This window comes from Varanus komodoensis, unplaced genomic scaffold, assembly GCF_004798865.1.
Source record: "Varanus komodoensis strain SLA01 unplaced genomic scaffold, ASM479886v1 scaffold24, whole genome shotgun sequence".
Lineage (NCBI taxonomy): Eukaryota > Metazoa > Chordata > Lepidosauria > Squamata > Varanidae > Varanus > Varanus komodoensis.
The window spans coordinates 235841-258516 of NW_025335641.1; the positions used below are offsets into that span (position 1 = coordinate 235841).

General features: G+C 37.5%; 2 protein-coding genes across 15 annotated transcripts in view; one reads left to right on the plus strand and one right to left on the minus strand.

Moving 5' to 3' along the window:
• NEXN (nexilin F-actin binding protein) overlaps nucleotides 1-3271 on the plus strand; it is a 41483-nt gene extending 38212 nt beyond the window's left edge. For 11 of the 14 annotated variants that reach the window (XM_044432406.1, XM_044432412.1, XM_044432405.1 and 8 more), the window contains 3 exons: nucleotides 1293-1478; nucleotides 1651-2011; nucleotides 2105-3271. In XM_044432406.1, coding sequence (XP_044288341.1) covers nucleotides 1293-1478; nucleotides 1651-2011; nucleotides 2105-2118 — 561 coding nt within the window. In that variant the 3' untranslated portion in view covers nucleotides 2119-3271. Of the gene's footprint in view, nucleotides 1-1292; nucleotides 1479-1650; nucleotides 2023-2104 lie in introns of those variants that run through there. The other 3 variants (XM_044432418.1, XM_044432409.1, XR_006414943.1) reach the window with 2 other exon arrangements.
• A 92-nt stretch (nucleotides 3272-3363) lies between these two features.
• Nucleotides 3364-22676, minus strand: part of FUBP1 (far upstream element binding protein 1) — a 43203-nt gene continuing 23890 nt past the window's right edge. Inside the window, exons 10-18 of the mRNA XM_044432237.1 lie at nucleotides 21312-21453; nucleotides 18079-18239; nucleotides 16089-16240; nucleotides 15327-15406; nucleotides 14102-14227; nucleotides 11831-11905; nucleotides 8339-8398; nucleotides 8108-8253; nucleotides 3364-6628 (exon numbers count right to left, since the gene is read on the minus strand). Of these exons, the coding sequence (XP_044288172.1) occupies nucleotides 6590-6628; nucleotides 8108-8253; nucleotides 8339-8398; nucleotides 11831-11905; nucleotides 14102-14227; nucleotides 15327-15406; nucleotides 16089-16240; nucleotides 18079-18239; nucleotides 21312-21453 (981 nt within the window). The 3' untranslated portion in view covers nucleotides 3364-6589. The remainder of the gene's footprint in view (nucleotides 6629-8107; nucleotides 8254-8338; nucleotides 8399-11830; nucleotides 11906-14101; nucleotides 14228-15326; nucleotides 15407-16088; nucleotides 16241-18078; nucleotides 18240-21311; nucleotides 21454-22676) is intronic.

Sequence of the window (22676 nt, forward strand, 5' to 3'; positions counted from 1 at the left end):
ACCATTTCATGGATAGAAGATTCATTATTACTATATACCAGTGGTGGCAAACCTATTTACTTGGACTGGCTGTGAGTTTTTTCTAAACTAAAACCGCAGTATTCAGGTTTCATTGCAGTGTTGGCACTTTGCAATAAATCACTGGGTTTTGGGTTGCAGTTTGGGCACTTGGTCTCTAAAATGTTCGCCATCACTGCTATATACCATAACAACCTTAGCATGCAATTTTTTTCTTTTCCTATTAAATCAAGAATTTTCACTGAAAGGAAGCACTTTACGGCTTCTCTTTCAGACCACTGTTAAGTGAAAATGCAGTAACTGAACCAGTGTGTACAGGGGTCCTGCTGTACCTCCAAAACCAGGGAGAAGCCTTTTCTCAGTTACACTCCATTCTTTTCAAGCCACCATACCAAGAATGTTGCAGTTGGCTAGAAAGTCTATGGAGAACATTTCTCCTAATTTACTTCAGTGCTTTCATATATTATAGACATGTATGTACACTCAGTGCATGAAGACTGCACCAAGTGTACACAGTGGGTATTTTGGCAAGTCAAAACTTCTGATAACTTCCTATTAAGGAACTTTCAGTCTCTCTCTTCACAGTCAATTTTTTAAGGCATGTAAGATTATTCTCAGCATCCTCAGGCTTACTTACCTCTTGTAAATGCTGTCCAGTCATTTTAACCACACAAATATTTTTTAGTAGAGATACATGAAACTGGGACCTCCTCCACTTCACAAGTACCCTTGTCCACTTTTCACACCCTATTTGTAACATGTTTTTCCCTTCCTACCAAATTTTGTAATAGATTCAGCCAAGGTTTATATATTCCCATTGATTCAAGTAAAATGTATTGTGTCTTCATATTTTCCTTGGTTTCTGATAATAGAGAGAATGCACATATAGAACTTGGTGTACAGGGCAGTATCTGTATACCCATGTTCTAAATTATTGAAAGTAAGATGTGCTTCAACTTGTGCTGTGCCTTTTTACTCCTCCGGTTTTTGAATTATGTTCACTACTTTATTTAGAAGCCCTTTTGTTGTTTTCCACTATTCCAAAGTCCCAGTTTGACATTTTTTGTTGTATTTAAACCCTACCTTCCCACCAACTGGTTCTGAAGCATAAATTTTGTTACATACTTAATTCATTTACAGTGGCACACATAGCATTCAATGATGGCTTGAGCACACACATTTATATGATCAATCTTAGCTGAAATCTTTTTAATTTCTATGATTCCTTCCTACTTTGAAGAAAAAATATTTGAAAAAATACTCCACTTTTTCAGGAAGATGAAGTGGATGTAAAACCAGCCACAAAATCTGAAGCACCATTTACACACAAGGTCAACATGAAGGCTCGATTTGAACAAATGGCAAAGGCAAGGGAACAGGAGGAACAGAGGAGGATTGAAGAACAAAAATTGCTTCGCATGCAATTTGAACAGAAGGAAATTGATGCAGCATTACAAAAGGTATGAGGGCTAATGTGAAGGTTAAGAACAAAATGGGCTATCCCTGTGTAACATGTGGGCACAGAATTAATTTGAAAAGTTGATAGCTTCTGTACTATGAGAGGTTTTATTCCAAATATGAAGTTACTCTGATGAGCAAAACATGTTTTCCTAATTTTTATTTTAAATGCAGAAAAAAGAAGAGGAGGAGGAGGAGGTTGGGAGCATTGCTAATGGTTCTGTTTATGAAGATGAAGAAGAGCAAGCACGGTCTGGTGCACCATGGTTCAAGAAACCTCTTAAAAATTTATCTGTTGTTGATAGTGAACCAGTAAGGTTTACTGTTAAAATAACTGGAGAACCCAAGCCAGATGTTACATGGTGGTTTGAAGGGGAAATGTTACAGGACTGTGAGGACTATCAGTATATTGAAAGGGGCGAAACATACTGTCTTTACTTACCAGAAACTTTTCCAGAAGATGAAGGAGAATATATGTGTAAAGCAGTAAACTGTAGAGGAACATCAGCTAGCACCTGTATTCTCACTATTGAAAGTAAGAGTTAATATTTTATCAAGTTCTGAGCTCTTCAGTTCTTGTTCATGTCTGTTGATCTCTTTTTTAACTCTTTTCTCTTCTCTTCTCTAGCTGATGACTATTAAATATCCTACTTTTTCTGGAACCTTCCTTCTCTAAATTTACTGCATCCATCTCACTCCTATGGTGGGGCCAACAAGAAGTTGTCTATCATTCCTCAAATAAGTTTCCCATTTGTCTGATTCTCACTTGGCTTGACTGAACTTTGACAACTGAAGTTTGATTCATTTAACTACAGTGGCTCAGTTTAAACATGTACCCTGGTGGCTGCTTGTTTATGTCACTGCATTGCTCCATGTAATGATATTCCATCAGACAAGCGAGGCTGTGTGTGCAAAGCAGCTTGCCGTATGGCTCCAGCAGTTCTTCACCACAACGAAGTATGCATCAGAGTGGTAAAAATTAACAGATGTGTATGATAGGCTACTTTACATATGTATTTTGCTACTGAGAGTAACCTTTATTTCACTGTTTTCAGGTATGAAATTAGGCCCAAACCATATGAAAAGCCAAAGACCCATTACTTCATTCTACATCTCTCTGGTCCTGGCAACTTTATGAACAAAAGTATGTTCTTGGTTAAACTATTCAGTATCCAAACCTTAATGCAGCAGTTTAAATTATGCTTTGTTTTCCTTTTAATCTGAATTAATAGAATTAAATAAAGTTCACAATAGACTGCGAACAGAACTATGTAATTACCAAGTCTACATGAAGTTGTAAATCAAGGTTCTTTGAAATCAAGCATTTACATTTTATATTAGATGGCAGAAATTGTCCAGTATCTTGCCTGGAATACTGAACCAAATTTGTATCATTCAGGTTGAAGGTGTCAGCATGATAGTGGATGATTTTTCAATTTGTATCTCATCTTGTCTAACTTATCTACTGAATCATCTCACTACATCATTTTACGAAAAAGATTATATGTATATGATTGATAAATATACTTAGAACAAACCAGTAGATGTTTGCTATAAGCAGTAACCAGCTAAGCCCCAGTAAATATGCACTGGAAACTCAGAATGAAAAGATACGAAATATAGAATATAGAATCTTCCACTTTGATTTGGGCTTATACTACATTTATTGGTTCTAATAATTCAATTTTATGTTGTGTCCAGGAGATGACTCGTTTTTCTTTAGTGTAACAGTGTATCAAATTCCTATTCTGTATTTTGAATTTGGTACAGTAATAAATACGTTCTGTTCCTAAAACCGAGTATTTTTCTTTACAAAGACAGGTGTCACTTGCACTTCATATTTGTATTAGAAATACTGCAGGGAAAATAATACAAAAAACAAGTAACTACCCATTGGTTTACATTTATTGAGAACTCATACAAAAAAAATTACAATTAATGCATATTCATGAGTACATACAAAGTCAATATTGCAAGCTCAACACAACATACGGTAAAGCATTTGATTTACCTCACGTCCAAGCTGCATCTCCCTAAGATACTTCCCATCACAGTAGCCTTTAAAAGAAAGTCTTCTTTTTTTTAACACGGGTAGTTTCTGTAGAGAATACTATCTCAGGACGAAAATGCATCTTGCATGCATATAGGATAAAGATTGCATAAACAGAACGTTTGACAGGCTACTACCAGTACGAAAGGTGAATCTACGCACTCAGTAGAGCCCAATTATTTTACTTTATGAACCACCAGTACACAAAGAGAAACTAGAAGCTCTACATTAAACTTTTGAAAAGAAAGTTCTCAGCAGCTGATTTTTAAAAGAAAGGATTAGTGAATGATACAGACTACCTAGCTATTAAGATCACTCGTGTAATCTATGCAACAAATCTAGATAACACTTACTTTTGTTTAATTAGCAAAGCATATCCTATACAGGATACATACTGAAGAATGATCTGTAAACATTACTATGACTTGAAAGTAAGATGTTATTTTATTTTAAAATATTATTTACTCTCACTTCTGCCTAGGATATTCTGTTAAAAATTTACAATTATTCTTTCTGCTATAGCAATGAACTACACAAGGAAAACTAACCATCTACAGACTGGATCTAAAGGTTCAAGCTCAATGAGTGGAACAAAACCATTCAATCCAACCCAATGCTTTCAAAGAAATCTCACAAATTTAACAGAAAAGCTACACTTAGTGCAAGAAGATGCCTATAGGTCCACCAGCAAATTTAAAATGAAATATAATGACTATTAAAAGCAGGTCATCTTATTCCCTACACCAACATTTTTCTATTAGATCCCTTGTTCTTGATGTTGATTTCAATTTAAGCTACCTTGACTAAAATGGAGTAGAAAAAAAAGCTTTATTTTAAAATGGTGTAACAAAATCCAACCAAGATGAAACTCCTCAGCATGTAACTAATACTCATATAAAAATGAAATCTGACATGTTGAACTATAACAAAAAAATGAAGTGGCTCAAGGGAATCCAAGTACAACTATTAATTTAGTTGTGAAATGCAAAACATATCTATGCTTGACTATTTAGCAAAGTGTAAATTGATAGATGGTCTGTATTATTACCACATAACAAATTATGGAACATTTATGGTCAGGCAAATAGCACTTTAAAGAATGAGAAGCGATTAAAACAGGCAAATTATACCCTACACCATTATGTATGGGATACATTTAAAATCGGTATTGTTTTGCCAATTTTACCTTCTACATGGAGCCCTTCTATGGTCCATGCTCATCGGCTCACCATGGCCATACACTCAAAGGAATCCTCTTTATTGGAAGTAACTATCTCAGGACCTGATTTTATGAGCTATGATTTGGTGCTTGCAGCATCTTCAGCACTGTGTGTGAAAATGAAGGCAGGGTTTTTGAATATTTTTCTTTGATGCAGAGAAAAACAGGACTTTTGATAAAATTAAAACATTATATTAAGTGACAAACAAAAAACTGATGGTACTGCCTTAGTTTGTCTATCTGAACTGAAAAATTCTAGCTGTTACACTATCTCGTTAAGCCATATACAAAACATTTTAAACTGGCAAAAATATACAGCAGTTCAGCTGAAATAGCAAGGTAGGAAGGATATTGCTATAAAAAAGAAAGATTTGCTAAACTGTTAACATTTCACTGGCACACATGCTTTCTAAAACTATTCTGCAAAATTCAAGTCTTCCTTCTGTATGAAATAAGAACGCTAGATTAATTTTGTATTATGGTGTATAACTTAGATTCATTATGGGATTGAGAGAAACACAAAGTATTCTTGAATAAGTAGTATTGGGTATAACATTGTTTAACATTATTAAAGCATTTGTGAAGGCTGTTGAAGTTCTGACCAATATTTCCTGTATCTTGAAAAAAAATTTATATTCATTTGTAACAACTCAGCTATTGAGGGAAAAATAGTAAAAGTGACTTACTCAAAAATTATTGCAGCAATCCACTAATGTTTTAAAAATAAAGATACACATTTACCCAGAAATGTCAATAATTGTTTCAGACTTTCCATTGGAATGAAACCATGAATAGCAATACATTTGGGGAAAGATATTGGCAGATTGCTTTTGAATACACAAGCACAAAAAAAAATCTCACAGGGACAACATTAATATACTGAAATATGTATTTATACACTTCCTTAGGTTGTGCTTACCTGTGCTTTTTGCAGCAGAACCTAAGGTGGAAGGTCTGGGAAGGCACTGTGAAGTATAAATAATTGCACTGTTTGCAATTAATAAAGATTTTATACTTTAAATGAATCAAAATCAACAGCCTCCATTTGGTGAATGATAAAGAATCTGGTGAATTTTTGTTCTGTTTAGTTAGTAATTACACCATTCTCCAATAAACTACAGACTAATCATGCAAAATATTTGATCAAGAAACTACATAGCCTACTCTACACAGATTTAATAACCACCTAGCAGTCTTCAAAATGTAAATCCTAACCTACATTGGGATAAAAATAATTCCTTGATTCTACAGTACAACAAAATGCATTTCTAATTATCTGTGCAGTAAAACTACTTCATTCAGACCTCATTTTATTCTTCTCTTGTAGCCACCCTAAGTGTATACTCCAAAACAACAAAATGTTTTCCAAAGATAAGGCTAATAAAGATTTGTAAATTTAACATATTCCTATATTACCAAATATATGCAGACAACTGAAGACAAAACAACTTCCTCCTGACAAGCATTTTAAACGTTAACAATGCACAAGTTTACATCTGAATTTATCTCATTTCTGAACCCCTAATGAACAATGTTACTTGGGTAAATGACAATTTCTTTAGCTAAAGCTAGATGTCTCAAGAATACTTACCCATAAACCTCATAGACAGGCATATTTATGCATACCTAGTTTTCTGAATTAAGAAGCAATTATGATTTTCTAAGATATTAGCACTGTATTTTATTCCAACATAATATTCACACAGGTATGGCATTTGCATTATGTGGAACACTGACAAAAAGATACTGTTGCAGTTCATCATTTTGTCATTCTGATGTACTTACAGTGCAATGCTCCTTGAAGGAACAATCAAGGATGATACACAGCACAGTCCTCCTCACCCCTACAGAGCTAGTTCTATACTGGCTGGATCAAACCTGCACTTCAACAGACAATGGCAAGACAGACTGTATTGCATGTAATCTAATATATGCAAATAAGCAAACAGTGGATTTTATCAGAATATCAATTTTCAGTATGAAGTATTAGAAGTAAAATTTTTACGGAGACTTTTCAAAATATAGCTTAATGACTAGTCTTTAGCATTTAAAAACAGACCTCCTCATCTGCAAGTTGTTTTTCTGTTAGGCACTCTCAGACTCCAAAAGCATGTTTCTAAGACAAATGCAGTTTGGTAGCTAAAAAGTAAAGCATCCTTACTACACTGAATTCTGAAGCAAAGTGCTGCAAGCTAATTGCTTAGCACATTTTTGCCTTCTCAAGTAACTAATTTTAACAACAAGCCTGAAAAATATACTGAAGAATTAAATCACGTATAAATACAAATTAACTATACAGCTATACGGGTCTGAGAGAGTGGTCATGAATAAAAAAAAAAAAAAAGAAATTTCAACTGTTAATGCAGTAGACGTATGTCAAGAAACACCTTCACATACATGCAGTTTTTAATCAAGTAGAACGAGGAAGATACCAAGATGCTAAACAGCAAACAAGGACAAAAGAGATCCTTCTATAACTATTTTTCAAGGGGAGAATACCAATGTCAAGCCCAAACTTTCAAGGGGAGGGGTAACCTTACTTGTGTACATGTACAGTATTACTAACAAATCCTTGAATTTTCCAATTATCCACATATCCAACTTACCGACACAGGAGGTTTCATATTATTTATTGTAAAGCACAAAACAGGCATTTAAAAGTGATCAAGTATACATTGAAAAAGTACATTTATATCACAAAGCATTGACCACATAATAGTTGCAAATACATTTGCTGGAATGTGTACATCTACACTAATGTACTAAAAACAAACCAGTTTCCATTTCTACACAGAAATATTACCTCCTATCAGTAGTGATAGATATTTTGTACATTTTCAAAAACACTATTTTTAAACCAAACAAAATTATGATCTTCATCAAGGCGTCTGCATCCATACATTTAACAAAGGTTTTTTCCCCCACATAATGAAGCAAATACTGTATTGTCCACTTCTTATTATTGGCCCTGTGCGAAGAAATACATAAGAAATACACAAAAAGTTAAAGAAAATCTTTTTTAAATTGTGCTAACTCAGGAGTGAAGCCTTTAAGAAAGAAAAATTGGTTAATGTAATGGTGGTGGGCTTCCTGCATGGCTTTCAAAAACCCTGGGAGGAGAAATTTTTAGATCAAACACACTGAATGTATGTAAAGAAAGACACAGAACTCCAGTTAAAAGAGCATGAATTCATTTACTAATAAATAACCCTTTGCCAAGTAATATAATGCATACTCCAGAAAGGTATCAAAGTGGGAGACATGCGAAAAAGGAAAACCGAAACCAAAACCAAACCAAACACACCCCCAACAAGAAAGAAAGAAATCTGAAACACGAGCTAGATAATTCAAGATTGTTATACCTGTGGTGCTGGAGGATGCTGTGGCATTCCTTGTGGACTTGTCTGGGCATAATAGGCTGCTTGCTGTCTATAGTATTCAGCCCATGCTGCACTATAATCTGGCTGACCTGCTGGTGGGGCTCCAGTAGGAGCAGGAACTGCCTGACCTAGAACAAACATATATTAGACAACTCTGGTGCCATAAAAGGGACAAAAGAAGCTCAAAATAATCTCATTTCTAACAAACATTACCTTGCTTCTTGTAATACTCCTCCCAAGCCTTTGAATAATCTTGTGGCTGCCCTTGTTGACCTGAAAAACCCCCCACATTTTAATGTAAACAACTCCCAGGTACACCACAATTACAGACAAGAATACATTGGAAGAGTTATTTGATGCTTTATCTGAAGTTTAGTGCAAATAAAAGAGAAAGATTATATTAAATCTCCAAGTTTTTGCAATATGTGCTTATATAAATTGTCCCAGAATTTAAAACAAAACCAAGATATTACTTTGCATAATATACCTGAACTTGAATTATCCTTTGGGTAAGTGTAAATAAAATTCACTCCCATTTTCCACTACAGGATGGAACCAGCCCTGAAGCATGCAATACTGATGAAATTTGTGTAGGAACACTTCTACCAACATGACTTCAAAATTGAAACATGCTTTCCCTGTCAAACAATGTAATCATCATGTTTCTCTTCCTTTTTCAATGACTACTATATTAGTAGCAGCATACAGAATAATACAGGAAGGAAGCAAATTAAGTAATTTTCAAATATAATGACTCCATGGAGCTGTTTAAATTAACTCACTACTTATTTTACATGTGTTAAATCACATATTTTAAAACTAGCACACTAAAATTAAGCAATTAGCATTTTTATAGTCTTACCTAATGTTAAAAGGAGAAAGCAGTACCACTTGAATTGTAGGGAATATGACTCCATAATTTTTAAACATTCCAGAAAACACTGAAGATAATTGTCATCCTCCCCACAAATATCTAAACCGTATGATCATATACAACCTTAAATTATGTCCTTGATCTTCCATCACCTTTCTAAATTATGAAGCTATGAAAGCTCAGTTCTTATTACTAGCACATTTTCTAAACAATGGTAGCAAAAGGAACCAAAGGAATGTCAAAATACATTCCTATCCTCTAAATAGATTGGAGGTACATGGAACTGTCCTTTTATACAAATAGCAAATCTTGTAAAACAGATTAGGCTGCGAGATAATCACCAGTGTTTCATTTACAAACACTGCCAACCTAAAGTCCAAGCCCTATCTACCCAACATACTGGTTCTTCAGATTATGCATAAAATGGTCTATCAGCTTTACGGTAGGCAAGAAGCTTAGCATCAAATGGTTATATTCTTCATGTTATGTCTGAGGTCTACTAATGCACTTTAAATTTGAACAGAGGATTTTTATAACCTGGTAAAGTATAACTGGAATACTTTCATTGTAAATACACACTTCAATTATGAGTACAGACTTAATTATAAAAATGGATAAAGACAAGGAACTATCCTACTGCTGCAGCAGTATTTTCTGGAAGTCCTTAACATCAAACCAGACAGTAGTCTCAAAGTGCCTGTTGTGTTAACTCCATGTTTGAAGTTACTAAGCAAGCTTTATAAATAAGTCGGCAAAAGTGCAAGCCAGGCAGACTGTTCTGCTAACTTGCTAAGAGGGTAGTTTTACAGGTTTACATACTGGCCATGAGAATAGCAAGTCACCTCTTCTTCACCACAACACTCAATTGCCAGCATGGCAACAACCACTCTACACACCACCAAAGAGAGCTGGTTGCTTCAAGATGAGTACTTTCCATTTCCTTAACAGGATCACTGGATCCAAAATCATTTATACTGTCTCTAGCAGGATTCAATTTTGTATCAGCAGAAACAGAGAAAAGCAACATAAGGGTACTATGGCCAGCCACAAATAAGACTTATGCTATATATTCATTCAAAGACACAATTATACACATGCTTTGATAGAAAAAAAGTCCTAGTTTCTGTAATGGAATACAAATACAGTGGTACCTCGGTTCACAAACGCCTCAGTTCACGACCAAATCGGGTCGTGGACAGAAATTTCAGAAAAAAATTGCCTCAGGTCATGAACTCCGCATCAGGTATGACTGTGGTCATGCTCGTGGGGAGGAAATGGCTGCGATTGCGGTTGTGCCTGTGCAGGGAAGATGAGTGTGGTTGCAGTTGTGCTCTGCAGTTGTGCTCGGGGGGTGGGGGGCGTGATCTTTGTTGCTCTCTGTTTCAAATTTTTGCGATTAAAAAAATAGTTACAGAACAGATTATCCTTATTTACATTGAACCTTATGGGGACCCATGCAATTTGGGTTGCGACCAGAGTCGTGGAACGGATTAAGTTTGTGAGCCAAGGTACCACTGTACTTAGAAGGCAGTGTGTGGGCCTTAGTGGATATATCCTTAACAGAAGGAACGCAGACAACATAGTTGTCTTTGAACTTTGATTCATTTATGTGAAACTAATGTCTGTTGCACTAATTCTAAAATCAATAAATTGTCTGGCTTCATCTGTTCATAAAACATTTATATTCACAGCTAATTAATTTAACATTCCTTGGGATCCCTTTAACTGGAAACATTTTATCAATTCCCTGTTTCAGAATGTTCTTTAATAACCAGGACTCAATTCTACCATTTAATGAATTGTACTAAAAGGTGTAGTCCTTGTGAATGCTATTTATATTTTCCTTCTCTGACATACAGTGCAACAGTTCAAGGACTCATGTTTCTAGTATAGTTTTAATAAATGAATACTCTTCAGCCCACAAATACCAGAACAAAACTGGCTAGGATTATATCAAGAACTTGTTTATTTCATTTGAATACCTAGGTCAGCCATATGACTAAAATATATGGGGCTGGATACAGAATATAATTTCTGAAATCCTAAAATGACAAGCAAAAAACACTAACTTTGCGATCAGAGTGGAAACTGAAAGTAACTATCTCAAGACATGATTTTATGAGCCACAGTCTATGAAATTCCAGTTGATCAAGACCTTCTCTATCTCATTTCTGTTGTTCCTCTCCCTTTCCCATATAATTCCCACATGATATTCAACCATACCAATACTGAAGACACCTACCCCTGGTGTATCTGGAATGAGTAAGCACTAAGATTTGGGAAAATAGGGATCCCCTCTCAACTAATCTCTGGCAAGACAAACTGGACCATGTTACTATTTGTAAGAACTGAACCTATCAAGTGAAGTAACTGCCACTTCCCTTAGTTGGAAGGGTATGGTCAGTGGGAGGACGGTTGGATCTGAGATTATAGAGAGGATTAGAGTCATTTTTTTGTTTTTTTTAATCAATACTGCTGTCTCCACAAACTAGGCTAAAGCAAGGTACTCCCTGGGGTAGAACATGGCAGGTTACCATGCAGTTTATTCTACTCTCTATGTAAAATAGCTATGCTTGCAACATAACTCCTACAGTACAGTTACAAGATGCTGAGTGTAAACCTAAGGCTATGAAATAGAGATTTCCCAACAAAATAGAAGCATTCATGAGATGTTTGCCAAATTCTTCCCAGAGGCAACATAGTAAAAGCAGCACTTACACCTATTGCATGATTTTGCAATGTTTTTGTTTTAAAAGTGCATGATACAGTAAAGTTTGTTAAAAGCAAAATACACATTACCCTTATAAATCAAGACAAAATGTAAAACGTACCCATTTTTTTATAGTACTCTTCCCATGCCTTGGTGTAATCTACCTGCCCTGTTGGTGCAGGATTTGGCTGATCTCCTAATTGAACAGGAAGCCAAAAGAAAAATGGATTTGTGGGTATGTGTATACATATACAGAAACACAGTTCCAAATTTTGAATTTACACACATCAATCACTTGAAATCTAAGAATCTGCGGGGCCAACTACAAAGTATTTTGCAAACAATAAGAAAAACAAAACATTGAAAACAATGTTTCCGAAGTGGATCTTGATTCTGGCATAGATTCAGGCACAGCTGCAGTTGTGTGTCCCACATCCAAAGGCTATCCATCCCTTTTCTCCATACAAGTCAACATAAACATTCTTTTCCAGTGATTTGCATAAGAATAGGGGCAGTTCCTGCAATGTTTCTTCTAGATCAGGAGTCTGCAACCTTTAACACTCAAAGAGCCATTTGGACCCATTTCCCACACAAACAAAAACACTGGGAGCCGCAAAACCCTTTTGACATCTAAAATGAAGACAGCATTAAGGTAAAAAACGATATATGCAGTGTTATGTATATCTTCATTACGATTTAGCTGCAGCTCTTGTTCAGTCACTAAAAATTGTTATTTTTAATCTTACATTATAACCAATAGGACTCCTTTAATATATTTTGAATAGAGAACAGCTTCCTGAAGAATCAAAGTCAGTGCTAAAGGGCTGCATGCATTAAACAGCAAACCCCATAAGTTTGTCAGCAGTAAAAGCAAATTAATCTACCCACATATCATTAAACCTTTGGTTTTCTTCAGAAACTTTTCTTCGATTTATCCATGGTTGGCCTACCATTGGAAGTCGCAGATATAGGTGTGTTTAGTGACTGATTAGCAGATAAACAGTCAAGTGCTGTGAATTGTGATAGGTCCCAAGCCCAGCTTTTATCATTCAGAGGAAGGAGATTACATTGGGACAAAGAGAATCTTTTCAGCAGTGTTTCCTGTAACATGAGAGCCTGCAGGAAGCTTGTTCCACTCTTTCCCTGCAATGTTGCAATTTACTTGACCTGCTAGCGCAGTGTTCCTGAGTGGATGCCTCATCATCACCTATTGGTATTTTGTTTAAGAGCCATGTTGTCACGATTTGCCAACCCCTGTTCAGCATCATCCATGCTTCTGCTAAATTACTTCTACCAATCTGCTCCTATGTTTGTCTTGTTGGCATGCACCATAAATCTTTGTGGTAGCTAAGTGTTCTTGCACATTTGTACCTGAACTTCAATTGTCCACATGAATGAAGGGGCAGAGCACAACCAAACAGAATACTATGGCAGGGTGTATGCTGTTCCACTCATGGTATCAGTAGGTACCACAAAGTGATTAGATCCAATTAACTAAATGGCTTGGATATTAATACTACATTTGTATGCTGGCCCATAGCCCAGTATCTGGGCAGCTTACAATACAAGAGAAATAATACAAATTCAAATACAAAATACAGTATTAATTACAAAAGCAATGCAGAAATCAAAACAGGAATACTTAACTCAATAACATAATACATGATATATAGCAAAATTAAATTCAAGTATAACCTTCTCCCCCTCCCCCACAAATCCAATGCCCAAACCAGCACAGCTGGCTGAAAAGGCACAGTCAGCATGCCCCTGCACTGTGGCTACAAAGGGGGCAAGAACAGCTCCCCTTCCTTCCTTTCCCCGGTGGCAGCAGTCTCACTACTAAGGTCAAACAATGACAAGCAATGGGAGCAGCAGAAACACAAGTTAACTGAAGGAAGTTTTACATTACCTCTTTCTTCATTGTAGCCATTTAAATTCCTAAAATAGAATCTCCTGAGCAATATAGGATAGGGATTGCTAAAGGAGCAGGAAATTGCCCATGTGTTCATCAGCTTCTACATGACACTGAATAATTTACCCTATTCACAGAAACCCATGCGCCAAACCCAGGAGGGTCCCACTGACTTTCCAAAGACACCTTTCATGCATGAATATGTGTGCTTGAATGTGCAAGCAGATAGGCAAGAAGAAATCTTTGTTTCTGTTAACGTAAGTTCATTTATTTAAACTGGTCAAAACCTAATAATTACACTTTTTATGTTTGGAAAAAAGAGTTCATGACCATTATTGAGAATGTAAATTTGCTATGTAAGTATACTGTAGTTCAAGTTAGATTTCTATAAATGGACAATAACTGCAAAGAAAATACCCCAAGCATTCTATCATAGCTCTTAAATATAAACCATATTCTGTTATATAAGCAGTTTGGTACCTTGTCCATTTGTCTGAGTGGCTGGTGGTGCACTAGGTGGGGCTGCAGGTGGTGGCTGTGCTTGCTGTTGATAGTAGTGAGCATAATAGGCTGCCCATGCTGCTGAATTAGGATCTGTTGGCTTACCTAGGGAATTGAACATTACCTTCAGTTCAAAAAATCTTTGGCAAGCTACAGTTTTTGGTTTTTCCTTCAATATGATTGAATACCTTTCAGCATACTATTTTTACTGTGAAATGCTATAGTCACCAATTTTCTACAGAAAAAGTGACTCAAGTCACATATACAGCACCCACATATGACACATGTGGAATTTTCCTATTTGCTTAACCTTTAGTTGCTCCAAATTTACCCAAAAGCACAGTCCTCCAAACTACATTAGGGTAAGGAGAGTTAATCTGTTTGTCTTTTTCTACATTAGCAAGTTACCAGTAATAATATACATGCACAGTGTCCTCATCCACAGTGATAAGGTGTTCATACCCTTCCAAAGATTTTCTCCATCTAAAGTGTTACACCTAATTCTTTCTATATAGTTAAGCGTGCATGTTTAATCTAGGCAGGTTTTATGCCATATGAAAGAACGCTTGATACAAATGGATGCAGAATCTAGCCATTAGATCATACCACTACATTTTTCACAGTGTCTGTGCCCAAGCTGCAGTGTATTTATTAAAAAGTGATGGTTTCATATGACATTTACTAGAAGCTAACTAATTCACACAGTTTGATTTTTAAAAAGCTATTAGATAAGTGAAAGTTTGGACTTACCATGCAATCCTATACATGTCTACACAGAAATAAATCCTATTATTTTCAATGAGACTTACTAAGTGTATAGGATTGCTGCCTTAACAGGCTAGCCTTATGCTGGCAAAAACAACCTCCCCCTGAAAAATAGGTTCAATAAACAATTATTCTGAATTGGTTCATTTTGGAAACCTAAATATGGCACCAATAATTCAGGTAAAATATTGAAAATATTACAATACAGATCTACATTTATGTTTAAGATGGAGGTTGAACTGCTGTGAGACAAGATAGATCAAACTAATGGAAAAAATGTGAGCACTTTGGTACCAAAATGTCTAGATGACTTCCAAACTATTTAATGAGCAGTTTGTTTTGCCTGACTTGTAGCACACTGTAATCTGATACAGATAATGTTGAAATAGAACACATATACAGACAGTGTATAATTCTAAATAAAGCTGTTCTTTCTTACCAGGATCTGGGGGATTTGGTGGCTGCCAGTGTGGATAAGCATTACCCCATCCCTGGGGAGCATATGGTGCTGGAGGCCCACTAAAAAGAAAACCACATGCAATTAGATCATTAAATAAGAATGGAAAATAGTTGTAAATAAGAAACCTAAAGTAACTACATCTCATCTGGTTGCCACTTCAGCAGTTTCTCCCATGAATGGGACCAGATGGCCTAAAACACAGCCTTGTATTCTGACTCAGATGTGTAGATTTGCAGCATATTCTCCAGCAAGGAGTCAATCCCTTTAAAAATCATTTTTTAAACTTGTGGGCATGGTCAGTTCAATGCTATCCTATTATATGCACCCAGTAAGACTAACATAACAGCTTGAAGCATATGCCTGTTCCAAGAGCATAATTTTGTTATAAACTCTTCTCTACCTTTCTCTTTTCTAGGAAGGCTATATGAAAACCCCTGAACTCTAATTTGCTTTTTGTACTACCTGACTAGAATTCACAAAAGAGCGCCAATAGTGGAAATATCTGCCACTGTAATTTTCCTATTTGTGTGCCTCTGAGTTACACTGAGATTAGAAGACCCAACTGTTTTCCCATTGAGTTTTCTTTTAATCCCATTGAGTTCTTCAACTCTATTTGACAAGAAAAACCTACCCCTCTTTAGTAGCTTTGAACTTCATGCATGTATCACTATGCAAATGATTCAGTTTTGGGGTTAAGTTTGTAACTTTTGAAAACTTATTTTTCTAGGTTGAGTTACTTACTGAGGTGCAGGACCAGGAGGACCAGGAGTATAAGGAGCTGGATTATATGGTCCCATTGGAGCTCCAGGAGGAGGTCCTGGAGGCCCATGGGGCCCAGGAACAACACCATGAGGTCCATGTGGTACAGGAGGACCTAAAGGATTCACTGGACCCTGTAATAAAGTAAAATACAAGCTGCCTTCCATTAACTGCTTTCAAGAACAATCTTGTTTAATTTTCCAACTCTTTCTTCAGACTAGTACTGCCAGTTCCCTTAGGAACACAGAAATTGTATCGAACTATGCCTTCCTGCCAGCAGCACAGACACACTGGCAGACTAAAGTCCTTTTCTCCACTAAAGTTCTCTTTATCTAGAGTGGTACCAAGAAAGGAGCACTACATCAGCGATGATCTTCTCATACAACATTACCGGATTTCTACAGAAAGCTTCAGCTACCACTTTAACTTTTCTACGAGTTTTCTATACATCAAATGCAATTGCTCATTGTAATCAATACGCTAAGAGTACTCTAACTGATATGAATACACTGACTACTAACAGTTTACATTCAATCAGGAATTGACTTGACAAATGGCAACTCTTTCAGGAGTTCGACAAGGCTGTATACTGTCACCCCGCCTATTTAACTAATACGCAGAGCTCATCATGAGAAAGGTGGGGCTAGATGAATCACAAGTTGAAATTCAGATTGTCAGGAGAAATATCAACAACCTCAGATATGCAGATGATACCACTCTCATGGCAGAAAGTGAAGAGGAACTAAAGAGCCTCTTGCTGCGGGTGAAAGGGGAGAGCACAAAAGTTGACTTGAAACTCAACATTAAGACAACTAAGATCATGGCATCCAATCCTATCACTTCCTGGCAAATATTTGGGGAAGAAATGGAGGTAGTGACAGATTTTATTTTCCTGGGCTCCAAGATCACCACAGACGGGCACTGCAGCCAAGAAATTAAAAGATGTTGCTCCTTGGGAGGAAAGCTATGGCAAATCTAGACAGCATACTAAAAAGCAGACACATTACCCTGCCAACAATAGTGCGTATAGTCAAGGCTATGCTTTTCCCAGTTGCAATGTATGGCTGTGAAAGCTGGACCATATGGAAGGCTGAGTACCAAAGAACTGAGGCGTTTGAATTGTGGTGCTGGAGAAGACTCCTGCGAGTCCCTTGGACTGCAAGGAGATCAAACCAGTCAGTCTTAGAGGAGGATCAACCCTGACTGCTCTTTAGAAGGCCAGATACTGAAGATGAAACTCAAATACTTTGGCCACCTAATGAGAAGGAAGGACTCACTGGAGAAGAACCTAATGATGGGAACAATTGACAGCAGAAGAAGAAGGGGACGGCAGAGGATGAGGTGGCTAGATGGAGTCACTGAAGCAGTTGGTGTGAGCTTACGTGGACTCTGGGGGATGGTGGAGGACAGGAAGGCCTGGAGTAGGGGTCCTCAAACTTTTACACCAGGGGGCCAGCTGAAAGCTGCTGGTGCTGGGTGCGGGACGGAAAGGTGGTGCCGGCAGTGCACGCGGGCCGGGCCGGGGGTGGCATGGCGTGTGTGGCCACAGGCACGGGCAGGTACGCACCATGAGGCGGGCACACGAGGCAATGGCTTGCTCACTTGGAGACAGTTTTCTCCAAGTGAGCAAATCGCTGCCTCCCCGCGCGTGGGGTGAGGTGGGTGATGGTTGCGTGCATGGGCATGGCATGTCCCCCGGGCTGTAGTTTGAGGACCCATGGCCTGGAAGAATGTTGTCCATGTGGTTGCGATGGATCGGATGCGACTTCACAACTAACAACAACTCTTTAAGGTAATACACATTGGCATGTAGCTAGATTGGCTAGTACACTTTTATACTTATGTTCAAGCCTGCCAATGACAGTGTCAACTCAGAAATCCAATTTTAACCCTGCTTCCTTCCTATCTGACCACCAGAGCAGCTGTTTTCACCCTCTCCCACAGAGTAAAGGTGGCTTTCCAGAACACTCACCCCAATCTTTTCTTCTATGAGCTGTCGAGCATAATCAATCTGCTGTGGAGTTCCCCGAATAGTGAACAATTTCATGTTAGGATCTGCATTTGGTGGAGGATTTCTTTGAAGTTCTATTCTAGCACCAGACTGTTGGCTAATGCTCTTGATCGTTTCACCACCTGAAATTAGAAAAGGAAAAACTGTAACACTCCATTCTACAGATGTTTTTAAAAGGAATTGAGAATATATTTGTTAAACAAGTCCCTGCTCCTTTGAAGAAAAGTAATTAATAGTTAAAACAGATTAGGACCCTTGTGAATAATTTTACAATATTTGAATTGCATTTATGGGGGTACCTTCTTCATTTAATCATGTTTTATTTGCTTTATGGCCTTCCTTAGATCCATTTCATGGGGCAGTCTGTAACCGAAGAGAAAAAGCTTCAATGGTTATGCATATTTAAAGAAAATATGCATGGAAAAAGATTCATTTGTCAAATGATGAACTTTCTTGATGAGTATTAATGCTCCATTCTTCCATTTAACATAGAGACATCCAGCAAAAGGAAGTAGAATAGTTATGTAACATCATAGATGGGTAAGGTGGCTGCCCTAGGAGAATTATGTGTTGGAATAATTTCCTTCCAAAGGCCACCTCAGGTTTTTACTTTGGTTTTGTGCTCTATTTTTAAATATTGAAAGGATTTATACTGTGCCATATCATTGTGTTTTATGGTTTTAGCTCTTGTGAACTGGCTATTGGGTGGTATAGAAAATAAGTAAGATCAGCAGAGAAAGGAATGTCACTCTGCTATGCTTTGTGAAGGTGTTTGTAGAGGACAACATGGTTATTCTAAAAAAATAACCATAAAATGGTAAAAAATAAAATAATGCAAAACAATGGTTGCATTTATGGAAAAATGTAGACTAGTAACTGTTCTGGTTTGAGTGAGTGACTGAGATCTGCAAGCAAGTAATACAGTTCTTTACTCTAAAAGGCTAGTATAGAATTTGGCACATCCTGGCCCAGGGTGATGGGATGGAAGGAGGCCAATAAACACTCTCAAATGTGTTTTGAAGGTCACCCAGCCATCTAGCTTGTGCTTTGTGCATTCCAAAGGGTAGCTCAGGTTTGGACAAAAGGACGTAAAGATCCATACCTGGGATCTAAGAAAAATTGATTTCAGAATGGTCTGTTCTGAATATTGCCCCACCTTTGAAGCAGATGCAGGGATTCTATAAACTGTTATGATACTCTCTTGCCTAATGTGATGGCAATTAGAAAGACTACATTGCTGCAAAGAAGTCAGGGAAAATGGATTTGGAGGGAGATGGTATCAGAACAGTCAGTTGCCCAATTTGCAAAGTACAGAGGAACAGGCAGAGCCCTAGTGCTTTAAGGTATTAGACCTGAAACCCAGCTTCAGTTCTGCTTGCAGAAATCTAGGAATTTTAAAATGTTTGGGTGTTTTGTGATCCAGTCCCTTCTTCCTGCACCATTTAAGAAAAGATTTATAAGTTTTGTAAGTTCTATTGGTGACCATGGTGGTGGTCAGAAGGATGTTGCAAGTTATACCAAGAAGTCCATTTTGAAATAGCTAGCTTAATGCTTATAGATACATATCAGACTTTTGGGACCATGTAGAAAATACACAATGTTTGGTGTAGGAGATTGCTACTGTCACACTTATCTGAAATTCCTCCGTAAGTCATTGCTTTGGTGAGGGAATCAAGAGATGGATAGATATTTGTTTCATGGCATCTTTAACAGGCTGTCTGGATTCCTAACTCCCATATATCTGACATGGAACAATCCTAGGAAAGTAGGAAGGGTTGGAAACTTTCTTCCACTGGCTTGTTCTCCTTGAGCTGGGTGGAAATGGCCTTGGGCATAAAGAAATTGACTTCAGTTTGAAAATCCCAACATGTTGGAACAATGGAAGGTATTAGGGTAGGTTCTGATTAGTTATATCTCAGTCACTACTACATTCACTAAACAAAATTTGTAAAGGCAGATTTTGAGATTTGGGAGGCATCTCCCCCAGGGAAGGATATATAAAGTCATATCTGAATTATTTTAACAAATTAATGGGATGAAGAATAGATTGTTAATGCTTTTGAAAGGCTTCCAAGGTTCTTCCCTTTTCTTATTCAGGGTATGAGAGACAGAAGAAACAAGCTTGCTCCTTCTGTGTGTGCTTGGCATTTTCCTTAGCTTTCTACAAATATCAGAAGCAACAACTCTTTTTATTTTTTGGACAAATTCCTTTTGGAAAAAGACAGGTAGGAAATTCAGATGAGCGTGCTGTTAATCTGTTCGGAAAAATCTTTACCTAGGCTTGGGTGGCTTCTTGAGCTCAAGCTGATACAACATAAGCTACAGAACTCTGAGCCAGACAGAATGTTGCATAGCTCTAAATGGTTCCTGTTTCATTCTAAGTTGGGATGCTGTTATAAAATCATGTTAAGTTTCAAAAGAAAAAAAATGCCACTGTTTTTCCAGTAAGATGACTCTTAAGATTAATTCTGTTTTCAGAATTGGCAACAAAGCCTTCATCATCTCACAAAGGACAATATGACAGAGATTTACTGGGGACTAATGTTGAAAAAGCTGGGTTTATCTGGGTAAGATCAGAGCTCATGAGGGAATGGTGTAGGATCTCAGTTTCTCTCACAGCAGAATGTCTTTCACTTCTATGAATGTATTCATATGTATGCTTGATTCTCCGGCATTTTGGAGGCAGGCTGCTCCATTTCCTCCTTGGAGCCAATGAGTTAAGAGAAGGAGTGAATATAAGGTATATCAGCAATTAAAGCTCAAGAGTGGCAAAGTTTTCTGTTATTAAGTAAAGGGGAAAATGAAGCTTTGAGAAAGACAAGAACAAGGAATGAGAGAAAGGGGAGATGGGAGATAAAAGGAACGGAGCTAAGCAGAGTGGCAGGAGAGGTAATCACTACTTTCTGCTCTAAGTGAAGGCAGGAACAGACTGGGCTTTAGTTTCTTTGAGTGAAAATCACCATTACAAGTCTTTTTTAGAGGCTCTCTACAAGCTGGGTCACACACCACATATGAGGAAGGGCTTGTAGAGGAAAACAACAATAGAAAAAAACCTGTATCATATGGTTCCTGCCTCTTAAGTAATAGTAGGATTTAATCCACAGTAACTACTAAATAGAAGAAACACTATTTCTTACGTAGAAGTTCAAGGTAGATCACATAAGTCATCTTACTACACAAATCAGGTTTATTACCTTTCCCAATAATTAATCCAGTTTTTCCAGTGGGTACAATAAAATTAAATTCTTGTAATCCACCAGGTGGCCCCATATTCCAATTGCCTTGGCCTCTACCTCTGCCACGACCACCAGGCCCTGGACCACCAGGATTGCCAGCCTAGATTGAGGAGAAAAGCACAATTAGCAAGTGTTAAAAATTACTACAATCTGAAGAAAAACAATGCTTTATATTGCCCTCTACCAACATTTGGAAACTTGATTCATATGGCACTAAACACAACGGACACAACAAGGCAGGTTGTTCTTCTGCAGAAGACACAGCATCTGTCAAACCTTCTTCTTGCCCTTTTGATACCAGAAGCAAGCTTCATAAGTACAAGGCTCTAAAGAGAGGTAAAATATGAAAAAAGGTTCCGCCCCCTCATTTTTTTCAAACCTTATAGTTCAGCACATGTGTTGCCTCACATTAGTTTGCCCTTCATTGACCTGGTAAGCTACTTTTCAGACTGCAGTTGGGGCTTGTGTAAGCTAGCACATCTTCAAACAAAAGATACCCTCTACATTTAAAAATGGATATTACAGAGCAGAATTCTCACTTTGCATTCTTTCCTATGTGCCAGTTTTCTATCACTTTTTTTGGGGGGAGGGGGGAAATAAAAGACCATTCAATCATGTGAGTTAAAGCTTGAAGCCAGTTAGCACAAGCGCTACTTCTCCATGGGTTTTGTTGTTCAGCAACCATTTCATATATGCTAGCAAATATCAGCACTACTGCTGGCAGAGGAAGTGGCTAAAACACTCACTGTTTAAGGCTCAGAATTTGCAAAGCATTTGTTTTCCAAATGACCATGAACAAATGGTGTAACTCTTAGAAAAAGTTCAGCTTAGCCTAAACAACCCAACATACAAATACCTCTTCAACATGACATTTTAAGGATGGAAGTACTCCCTCAAAATTGGTTGGACTCTTGCTTAATATTGCTATAAAGGTGACAAATAGATTTAAAGAATTAAAAGTTGCAGTAGCCCAAGTTGCAGCCTTGCAGACTTCCTGGATCAGGGCACCCGCGGCAAACGTGGAGGAAGCCACCACCGCTCTAGTGGAATGACACATTGGAACAACAGGTAAGTCCATCTTTGCAAGCTGGTACGCTAACGAAATGGTTTGAACAATCCACTTCGACAGTCTCTGAGATGAAACAGGTGATCCTTGGTCCCGTTGAGAGTACTTTACAAAAAGTCTATAAGAGCATCTAAGAGACTCTGTGCATGATCTATAGAAAGCCAAGCATCGTCGTACATCCAAGGTATGCAAGGACCTTTCGATCGGGTTCGACGGCGACGGAAAGAAGGCAGGCAACACAGTATCTTGATTCAGGT